General features: G+C 67.2%; 2 protein-coding genes across 2 annotated transcripts; one reads left to right on the top strand and one right to left on the bottom strand.

Annotated features, from left to right (window-relative positions):
• Positions 1–2,447: 2,447 nt before the first annotated feature.
• CLDN25 (claudin 25) lies at positions 2,448–3,370 on the bottom strand. Its single transcript, XM_054223253.1, has one exon. It carries the CDS (start codon positions 3,273–3,275, stop codon positions 2,607–2,609), a length of 669 nt encoding a protein of 222 aa, XP_054079228.1. The 5' UTR covers positions 3,276–3,370; the 3' UTR covers positions 2,448–2,606.
• A 1,303-nt stretch (positions 3,371–4,673) lies between these two features.
• LOC128918699 (G protein-activated inward rectifier potassium channel 3-like) lies at positions 4,674–7,192 on the top strand. Its single transcript, XM_054223254.1, has 4 exons — positions 4,674–4,964; positions 5,212–5,412; positions 5,510–6,626; positions 6,785–7,192. The coding sequence occupies exons 2-4, from the start codon at positions 5,254–5,256 to the stop codon at positions 7,072–7,074; spliced, it is 1,566 nt and encodes a 521-aa protein (XP_054079229.1). The 5' UTR covers positions 4,674–4,964; positions 5,212–5,253; the 3' UTR covers positions 7,075–7,192.
• Positions 7,193–9,757: the final 2,565 nt, after the last annotated feature.

Here is a 9,757-nt window from a genome sequence, read left to right as displayed (position 1 = left end):
TGCTAAGCCTTAAGGTTCCTCCCGGCTTCACTATGAAGAAAAGGCAGGAGAAAAGAAAAATAGCGGTGTTGGCAATACTTCTGCAGCGTGGTGACGCTGCGGGCCGGGCAGAGCGGTGCGCGGGGTCCCGAGCTCAGCCGGGCTCTGCCGGGCAGACGGCGGAGCCGCAGGGAGCTGCTGGGAGCGGAATTCTGGGTGTTTTAGCAGAGAAACGGGTGGCTCCGCGCGCAGGGAGGCTCAGAGCGGGCAGACGAACGCGTCGGGGAGAGACTGGGCCTGGGGACACGTCCCTGTTCGCGATCGATGCTGGGGGGTCTCTTTGCAGTCGTGTTTTTCGCAGCGGGGAGCCTGTTCCAGAGCCTTTTTCCAGGGCGAAGCTGCTCCGTGTTCACGGGTGGGGTTTCGGGAGTCACCGTTCCCAAGCCAGCGGCAGTGGAGAAGCGTTCACATCCGATTAGTAAAGCAGAGGGAAAACCACTCTCTTCCTGTAGCCAAAATCTCTCTTTTTTTTTTTTATTTAATGGGGGAATTGAAACATTTAATTACGTATTGAGCTGCTAAGGTGACCCTGTGTTGTAACGGCAGCCTTTTACCTGCCGCTGCTGGCATCGCTCTGCCGAAGCACAGACGGTGTCGGCGGCGCAGCAGGGAGGCGCGCAGGGGCGAGGGTTGTTCCCAGCGCGAGGCAGACGTCCCCAGGACCCGTTCCGAGTACAGAATTTGTTGTAATTAGCGCAGCCTTGGAATGGAAGTTGCCAGCGCCGTCCCACCGTTCTGTGGGCGCGCGGTTCCCCGTTATTGAGGAGGGAATAGATCCCGTGGGAGATTCTTCCATTCTCCCAGTGATTTTATGACAGCGCGGAAGCGCCGTTACCCGTGGAGGCTCTGGCAGCCCGTGCCCACGCCGAGCCCCCTCCTCCAGGTAAGGGGCTGCTGCGGGGCCGGGGCTGCTGCTTTTTCTGCGTTTTCCCCCGTTCTCGTGACGGAGGGCGGCGGGACGCAGCCCCCGACGTACTGCAGTGACTGAGAACGTTCCGCACCTGAGCGGGGGCCGCGGACACGGTGCCAGCGCTCGCCCCTCCCAGCCTGCGCAGGACTCGGCATTTCTTGGGCGGCTTTTGCAACGCTCTTGTGTCATTCCGACTCACCGGCAAGTAGGATGTGGTTTGGGGAGGGAATCCTGGATTAGGAGAATCCGGTTACTCCGACCATCACGAGACGGTGGCTTTGCCCCGTTCTTTGTGTTGCTGCCAGAAAGTGAAATAGCCAAAGCCTGCTCTAAAAAATAAATAGCAAAGGCTGCTCCCGAGCGCGGGTCGGTGCCTGGGAAGGTGGAGGTTGGGCCGGGAGGGAGGAATGGCCCGAAGCTGGAAACCTTCGCTGGGCACCTCGTCCTCCCCTCTCCCGAGGGCGTGGGTGACGGCTCACAGCCAAAACCAACTGGTTTTGCTTTCGGGGCTGGGGGGAGCCTCGAGGAGGGCGGCTGCCGCCTGTGGGGGCTTTGGAGCGCGCGGCCAAGGACGCCGCCATCCCGGCCCCTCGGAGGGACCCAGCACCCGCCTCTGCCCCAAGCCCCGGCAGCATCAGAAACCCCCAGGGAGCAGCTCCCGTCCCCCTCCCTGCCCCTGCAGCCGAGCAAAGGGCAGGTTTCCAAAGGCGACTTTGGGAGGAGGGCGGACTTTGCTTCCCCCAGGAATGCCGGAGGCGGCCGGGGGCTTCCTCGGGATCGGTCACGCGCCCACGGCTCGGAGCCCGCAGGGATTAAACCCGCCGTGAACTCGGTTGTTCCCGGGGTGCAGCGGCAGGGCCGGCTCCCGTCGGGACTCGGGGAGTTAATCCAGCTGGCATTCCCTGCTGCGGGCAGCCCTCCTTTTACAGCCGCATCAGGAAAACGTGGGAGAACCAGTTCAGGGACCCGCAAAACACCGCTCCTGCCTCTTGGGCGCGGGTGAACCGTGCAGTTGAGGAACTTTCTACCCAAAGGTCTGTGGCACTCAGGGCTCGGTCGTCTTTGCCGTGAGACGAGGAGGGTCAGGGCAGGGGACGCCGCCTCCCTTGCAGCAGGAGCGGTTCCGGGCACTGCCGCGGCTCTCCTTCTCCCTCTTCCCCTCCTTTTCCCCCCCCGGATCTTTTCTGTACAGACCAAAGTGCTGTTGGAGCTCCCACCCTTCATCCCCGCTCACGCCATCGACGCCCCCTGCGAGACGCAGATCTACGCTCAGAGCAAAGGAGTGCGCTACCGGCGGCCGTGATAATTTATTGCGGGAACATCAGAGCGACACGGACACGCGAGGAGCGAGCTGTGAACCGCCGCGGACGCGTCGGCGGGGGATTCGCAGGGGATGCGATGCTCGCGCAGCGTCGTCAGTGAGCGACCGCCACAAATGTCACCCGGGGTACGAAGTGCTGCTCGGCCGCTGCCTCGCCGCCTTCCCGCGCGCGCTGCGGGGAAAGCTGCTGCTCCTGGGAAGAGAAAAAGCGAAGCAGACACACGGAGGAAGGAGAAAAATCTGCAGGGCCACCGTGGGAATTAGCGAATCATCCTGTCAGACCCACGGGCGCCGTCCCTGTGGTGGGCAGCGCACGGGGCAGGGCCCCCCGAGTCCTTAGATGACCAGGTCTGCGTTTTTGGGGTGCAGGTGGTGGCCCCCGGCCAGGTCCCGGGGGCTGGGGGGCTGGCGGCAGGCGGGGGCCGGCGGCGGCACGGCGGGGCGGGCGCTGCAGGCGAGGAGCAGCCCGCCGGCAGCGAGGAAGGCTCCGGCAAACCAGCCCAGGAAGGTGGCCTCCCCGAATTCCCAGCGGGGGACGATGTCGGGGACGGTGTCGTCCCAGAAGTCGAGGACGGTGTTGTAGGCGACCCAGGAGACCGGCGCCAGCGTGGCCACGGCCGCCGCACCCAGCACCGCTCCCCCAGCGAGCAGCAGCCGCCGCTTGAGGCCGGGCCGGTCCCGGCAGGGCGTCCATCCCTCCATCCCCGCGGCGGCCAGCCCGCAGCCCAGCAGCCCCAGCCCGTTGGAGAGGCACATCAGCAGGCGGGAGACGCGCAGCTCGGGGGGCAGCGCCAGGAAGGAGCCGTGGGGCCGGCACTCCACCACCCCCTCCTCCTGGGCGATGCAGACCTGCCACAGCCCCATGCTCCACACCTCCAGCTCGTTCAGGTCCAGGTTGAGGCTCTTCCAGAGGGGCACGAAGGTGGTGACGCAGGAGGAGACCCACCCGAGCAGGGCCAGCACCATCCCCCCGGCCTGCGCCGGCGCCCGCCAGCCCCCGGCCATGCTAACGCCGCCCGCCGGGCCCTGCTCGGCCACCTGCAGCGCCGGCCGCGGTCATTAACGCCTGCGGAGCAGCGTCCACCCCGCCGCCGGCCGCGTCTGCGCCCGCGGGAGCCGATCAAGCCTCTTCCTCCGAGGCCGGGGTGTGGCCACCAGCATTTTCCAGCCGTTGTTGGTTTTTCCATGCTAAAAGCAAAGCGCGGCTGCCGGGCAGGAGCCGCCGGGTGCATCCCCGCCGCCGCCTGGCCACCACGGCAGGGTTAAACCTAAGCATTTAAATCCTCCCAGGCTCGGCCACCCCCAAGCGAGAGCCTTGGCAGGGAAAGAGCCTCTTGGCGGCGGCGGGGAGGGGACCCCGGTGGGATGCGGGGAGCCGACATCGAGCTCTTCCTGGGAGGGTTTGAGGCATCGACCCTCGTTCGGTCGTTAAACAAATAGGCGAGGGGCAGTTGGGGACGCCGTGGGGAGGGCGTCCCTTTGCCCCCTGCGGAGAGATGGGCACCCGCCGCCCCGTCCCGCGCCTGGCGCCTCAGTTCTTGGCGCCTGACGTGCCCGGGCTCTTGCCTGGGAGCAAACGTCCTCTTCGTCCTGCTGGGAAAACAAGGATGGGGAAGAAGGAGGGGCCGCACTGACGGGAAAATCCCAACTTTGTGTGGGCGCCTGGCTCCCGCCTGCCCCAACCTGCGTCCCCTCCGCGGGGTCCAGCTTGAGATTCATCTGCCCGGGGAGATTAGCGACTAATCTCTCCTTCATCTGCCGTCTTCCTTATCAACGGGGGGACCGGGGGCCAGGCGGGCAAATTACTGAGGCCTCCCGGCTCCGGGGGTCTGGCCCCGCTCGGCGCCAGGGGGACCGTGGCAGGGGGTCCCGCAGCAGTGGGGAGGGGGCACGGACCGCGCTCAGACCCGAGCGGGACCAAGGGAAAGGGGGATACGGCCCCGTCCCCAGCAGCAGACGGGGAGTGTCATCCCCCAGGCGAGCGCGGGGAAATCCACTGGGAAACCCCTCCTGCTCCTTCCCCCGGAAGGGCGCCCGCTCCTCTCGATTAAATCATCTGGAGGTAATTGTGCTTGTCATTGAGACAGATTAACGGGTGACCTTCTGCCGCTGGAGCAGGATTGGCGGCCACCGTCGAGTTCCCCGTCCTTCCTCCCTTCCTTCATCCATCCTTCATCCTTCCTTCCTTCATCCTTCCATCCTCTCTCCCTCCCTGCTCCACACGGGCCGCAGCGGAGGGTCCCATCCAGCCCTCGGGAAGATGCCTGGCGGCGGCTGGGGCCGAGCGGGAGCCGGGAGCGGAGGACGACATCTGCCAGCCCCGCGGCCGCTCCGCCGGGACACAAGGTGGGTCCCCCCTCGCCAGGGCTGGGGATGGGGGGGTGCTCCAGGGGCCGACGTCCCCCAGGGCTGCACCGAGGACCGAGGGTCCCACCTCTTCACGGCGGGAGGGGATGCTCGGGGGGGCAGAGAGCCCACCTCCCCGTCCCCAGCCCCGTCCTTGTCCCCACGGGTCACTGCTCTCCAGGTGGCATTTCCAGGAACGTGACCTGGGGCGACCCAGCTGTTCCCAGCCCGTCCCAGGGAGCCCCATTACGGGATCTGCATCTCCCGTGTCCGTCCTCCCGCGCCCAGGGGCCGCCCGTCCCTGCTCGCAGCTCGTTACGGAGCTGGCAATTAGTGCCAGGTCCCGAGGTGAGCGCAGAGCCCGGCGGTGGGCGATGGCCAGAGCTTGCCCACTGCCGGGGCTGCTCGCGGCCGCGCTCCCCGGCCTCTGCAATGCAATTATGGCCCCTAATGGGCTTAGCCATCTGCTGCCACCCCGGCACGGCCCCGCGCCGGCTCCTGTGCTGTGGGCGAGGGCTGGACCCCCCCGAGGGCACGGGGAGAGGGGCCGGAGCCCCCCGCCTCCCCAATAACCCTGCTTTGTGCCCGGCCGCAGGACCCCGCGCCCGTCCCGGGGCTGAGCGCCCGCGGCCCCGCCATGGTGCTGCCCTGTGCCGGCGCCCGGCCGCTGCCCGAGGAGCCCCGCGGCCGCAGCAACTCGGTGCCCCCTGCGCAGACCCCCACCGCCAAGCACATGCTGGCCTACCTGCCCCGGCCGCCCACCGACACCAGCCGCTACCTCACCTTCCCCCAGAAGGTACGGCTGCTCCCGGGCTCCCTCCCAGGGGATGCTGCCGGCCGCCGCCGGCGCCCGGAGGCCATTCCTCACTCCCCGGCTCCTTTCCGCCCCGCAGCCTGAGCCCCCGGCCGCCCCCGGGGGGGCTGCGGCGGAGGACGGCCGGCAGCAAGCGGCCAAGAGAAGCCCCCCAATGCCAAACCACGGAGGCGTCCCCGGTGAGCCGTCCCTGCCGGCCGTCCTGCGCCGTCCCGGCGACATGTCCCGCTGCCCGCTGGCCGCCCGCTGGCACCCGCTGCAGGCGCCCGGCGCCCCTGGCGCCATCCCTGGCATCACCATCCCCAGCGCAGGGCGCGGCAGGACCCCCTCCATGGAGGGGCTGCCGGGCCGGCGCTGCAAGCGGCTGGAGGAGGACGGCCCCGTGGCCCAGGCGGGCAGGCGGCAGCGGCAGCGGTACGTCACCAAGGTGGGCAAGTGCCAGGTGAACCTGGGCAACATCCAGGAGAAGAAGCGGTTCCTCTCGGACATCTTCACCACCATCGTGGACCTCAAGTACCGCTGGTTCCTCTTCGTCTTCATGATGTGCTACATCGTCACCTGGGTGGTCTTCGGCACCGTCTACTTCTTGGATGCCTGGGCGCGGGGCGACATGGAGCACCAGGGGGACCCCGAGTGGCGGGCCTGCATCCAGAACGTGGACGGCTTCGTCTCCGCTTTGCTCTTCTCTGTGGAGAGCCAGCGCACCATCGGCTACGGCGCCCGCATGGTGACGGCCGACTGTGCCGAGGGCGTCATCCTGCTGATGGCCCAGTCCATCGTGGGCTCCATGATCGACGCCCTGATGGTGGGCTGCATGTTCGTCAAGATCTCCCGGCCCAAGAAGCGCGCCCAGACCCTCATCTTCAGCAAGAACTGCGTCATCTCCCGCCGGGACGAGCAGCTCTGCCTGATGTTCCGGGTGGGCGACCTGCGGGATAGCCACATGGTGGACGCCAAGATCCGGGCCAAGCTGATCAAGTCGCGGCAGACGGCGGAGGGGGAGTTCATCCCGCTGGAGCAGTCGGAGCTGAACCTGGGCTACGACACGGGGGAGGACCGGCTCTTCCTGGTGGAGCCCCAGATCATCTGCCACATCATCGACCGCCGCAGCCCCTTCTGGGACCTGTCGGCCGAGTCCCTGCGCCGGGAGCAGTTCGAGATCATCATCATCCTCGAGGGCATCGTGGAGGCCACAGGTGAGGGGGGGACGGGCGGCCGCCCGGGGGTGCTGGTGAAGCCGGGCTGGGGGCTGGCATCCTGGGAAGAGCTGGTGACCGGTGCCCTGGGGCTGAAGCCCCCTGTTAGCAGTCGGGGGGTCGTCACCGTGCCCCAGCTCAGCCTGGTCTCTGCGCAGGAATGACATGCCAAGCCCGCACCTCCTACACGGAGGACGAGATCCTCTGGGGGTACCGCTTCGAGCCCTGCATGTCCCTGGAGAAAGGAGCCTTCCGGGTGGACTACAGCCGCTTCGAGATGACCTTCGAGGTGCAGACACCGGCAGCCAGCGCCAAGGAGCTGCAGGAGTGGCAGGAGCTGGAGCTCCCCACGCTCGGGCTCTGCTGGGACCAGCCCCTGCTGCCCCGCGCTGCGCCGGGCGTCAGGCACCGCCGGGAGGAGCCGCTGGAGCGGGGGGACACGGGCTGAGCGCGATCCCGCACCCACAGTGCCATAGCCCACCCTCCCCCACGGGGCTGAGCCCCCCCGGCCGCGGGGCGTCACTGCCGCAGCGTTGTTCTTCCGTAAGGAGGAACGCCAGGTCCAAACAAGGGAAGTCTCTTAATTAAAAAAAAACAAACACAAAAATCAATCAGCAGTGGGTGGTTTTTTGTACAACCCTTGAAAGTGATGCCCCCCCCCCAACACCCTGCCCAGCGATGCCCCCCAGCCCTTGGGCCACCAACGTCAGAGGGACACTGAGCTGTCGGAGCGGGGCCAGAGGAGGCCCCAGAGATGCTGGGAGGGCTGGAGCCCCTCTGCTGTGGGACAGGCTGGGAGAGCTGGGGGGGGTTCAGCCTGGAGAAGAGAAGGCTCCGGGGAGACCTTCCAGCCCCTTCCAGGCCCTCAAGGGGCTCCAGGAAAGCTGGGGAGGGACTCTGGAGCAGGGAGGGGAGCCATGGGGCGAGGGGGAAGGGTTTTACACTGACAGAGGGGAGACTGAGATGAGATCCGAGGCAGAAATTCTTGGCTGTGGGGGTGGTGAGCCCCTGGCCCAGGTTGCCCAGAGCAGCTGTGGCTGCCCCATCCCTGGAGGGGTTCAAGGCCAGGTTGGACGGGGCTTGGAGCAACCTGGGCTGGTGGGAGGTGTCCCTGCCCGGGGCAGGGGGTGGCACGGGGTGGGCTTTCAGGTCCCTTCCGACGCTTTCTGCGACTGCAGGACCGGGATCCCACCGCCCCACAGACGCCCCTCCGAGCACAGGCTTTCCCGCGACAGCGCCGTCGCCTTTTATAGCGTCTGGCCCCGCCCCGCCGCGCCCCATTGGCTCTGCCGCCGCCGGCCCCGCCCCGCCGCGCTGACTGACAGCTGCCGCCCCGCAGCGGCGCTCCCCCCGTCCCCAGGCCGGGCCGCTGCGGCCGTTGTGAGGCGCGTGGCGGGAGGGGTCGGTTCCCAGCGACCCCCCGCCGTGAGAGGGAGCGGCGGGGCTGAGGCCGGTGCCACAGCGCGGTGAGGAGGGGGCAGCCGGGCGCGGCTCGTCACCGCGGAGCAAGCAGCAGTTAATCACCGCACGGTGCCGCTATGGGTCAGGTCTGTGCTACTGCGCCCGTGAGGGGCTCCGGCACCGCCTGGGACGGAGCCGTGGCTGCTTCAGGGAGCGCCCTCGTCATCCTCAAGAAGCTGGCAAACTCACGGCCACAGAACCGTGGATGCGTTGGGTGGGAAGGGACCGCGAAAGGCCATCTAGGCCCGCCCCTGCAGCAGCAGGGACGTCTGAAACTCCATCAGGTCGCTCAGAGCCTCATCCAGCCGGGCCTTGAACGTCCCCAGGGGTGCGGCCTCCGCCCCCTCTCTGGGCAGCCTGGGCCAGGGGCTCACCGCCCTCAGCGGAAAGAACTTCTTCCTAATGTCTCATCTAACCCGCCCTGCTCGAGTTTAAACCATTGCCCCTCGTCCTGTCACTACGTGCCCTTGCAAACAGCCGCTCCCCAGCTTTCCCGGAGCCCCTTGAGGGACTGGAAGGGGCTGGAAGGTCTCCCCGGAGCCTTCTCTCCTCCAGGCTGAACCCCCCCAGCTCTCCCAGCCTGTCCCACAGCAGAGGGGCTCCAGCCCTCCCGGCACCTCTGGGGCCTCCCCCAGCCCCGCTCCAACAGCTCCGTGTCCCTCCTGTGCTGAGCTCAGGCCAGTCCCCTCTGGCTGCCCGGCGATGACTCAGTGCCCAAAAAGGACGCTGTGAGGAAGGGTCTCCTCACCCGAGGGACCACCGAGACGCTCCCGCAGAAGTGTTCTGCCAACACCGCAAAATTTAATACACGTGCAAAAAGGCCATTGGGGCATCTGCTGAGCCTGAGCCGGGAGTCACGGCTGAGCCGGGCGGAATTGTGAGAGTTTTCGTGTATAAGCAATGGGTGACACCCCCACCCCCCCCCCCCCAGTGAGCCGCGCTGGAGCTGGGGGTCCCCCAGTGCCCCACGGCGAATAAAGCAGCGTCTCCTCCCTCAGCTACTTCAGGTTCTGAGAGAGTTTTTTTCGGGTAACACACTCAGCCCCACACGTTGCACAGGGACAACCCCCCACCCCCCACCCCCCACCCCCCCCAACTGTCCCCCAGTCCCACACATTGCCTGGAACTGCCATCAAACTGTCCCCCCCCCAGCCCCACACATTGCACAGGGACACCCCCCCCAAAACTGCCCCCCTCAGCCTCACACATTTCTCAGGCTCCCACCCTGCTAAGAGTGTCCCATTTCCATCCCCCCCCTTCCCCCTGCCAGCCCCACACACTGCCCAGAACACCCCCACAAACCCTCCCCCCAAAACTGCCCCCAGCCCCACACATTGGTCCAGGGCCCCCTCCCCAAACTGCCCCCTCCATGCTGCACACATTGGCCTAAGAAAACCCCCACACCCCCCCCCCCCAACCCCCAGCCCCACATATTAGCCCAGGAACCGTCCCCTCCCCCCCAGCCAGCCCCACACATTAGCGCCCCCACTTCCCCCAGCCCTACACATTTCCCAGGTGCACTCACCCCCCCCTCCCCCGCCCCCAAAACCTGCTCCCACACTGCCATACACACACAGACACCCCCCCCCCCCCAAATTGACCCAATGCCTCCTTCCCAAAAATGCCCCCCTCCACCCCCAGCATCCCCACACATTGGCCCAGGACACACA

Source organism: Rissa tridactyla, chromosome 17, assembly GCF_028500815.1.
Source record: "Rissa tridactyla isolate bRisTri1 chromosome 17, bRisTri1.patW.cur.20221130, whole genome shotgun sequence".
NCBI classification, from domain to species: domain Eukaryota; kingdom Metazoa; phylum Chordata; class Aves; order Charadriiformes; family Laridae; genus Rissa; species Rissa tridactyla.
Note: the sequence above shows the minus strand (reverse complement) of the source record. Positions and strands in the feature narration are given on the sequence as shown.

Bases quoted from the DNA above. Each gene is read 5' to 3' on its own strand.
- CLDN25 (XM_054223253.1), bottom strand. From the start codon at position 3,275: ATGGCCGGGGGCTGGCGGGCGCCGGCGCAGGCCGGGGGGATGGTGCTG.
- LOC128918699 (XM_054223254.1), top strand. From the start codon at position 5,254: ATGGTGCTGCCCTGTGCCGGCGCCCGGCCGCTGCCCGAGGAGCCCCGC. The intron at 5,413-5,509 runs GTACGGCTGCTC...TCCGCCCCGCAG, and splicing joins ACCTCACCTTCCCCCAGAAG to CCTGAGCCCCCGGCCGCCCC. The intron at 6,627-6,784 runs GTGAGGGGGGGA...GTCTCTGCGCAG, and splicing joins GGGCATCGTGGAGGCCACAG to GAATGACATGCCAAGCCCGC.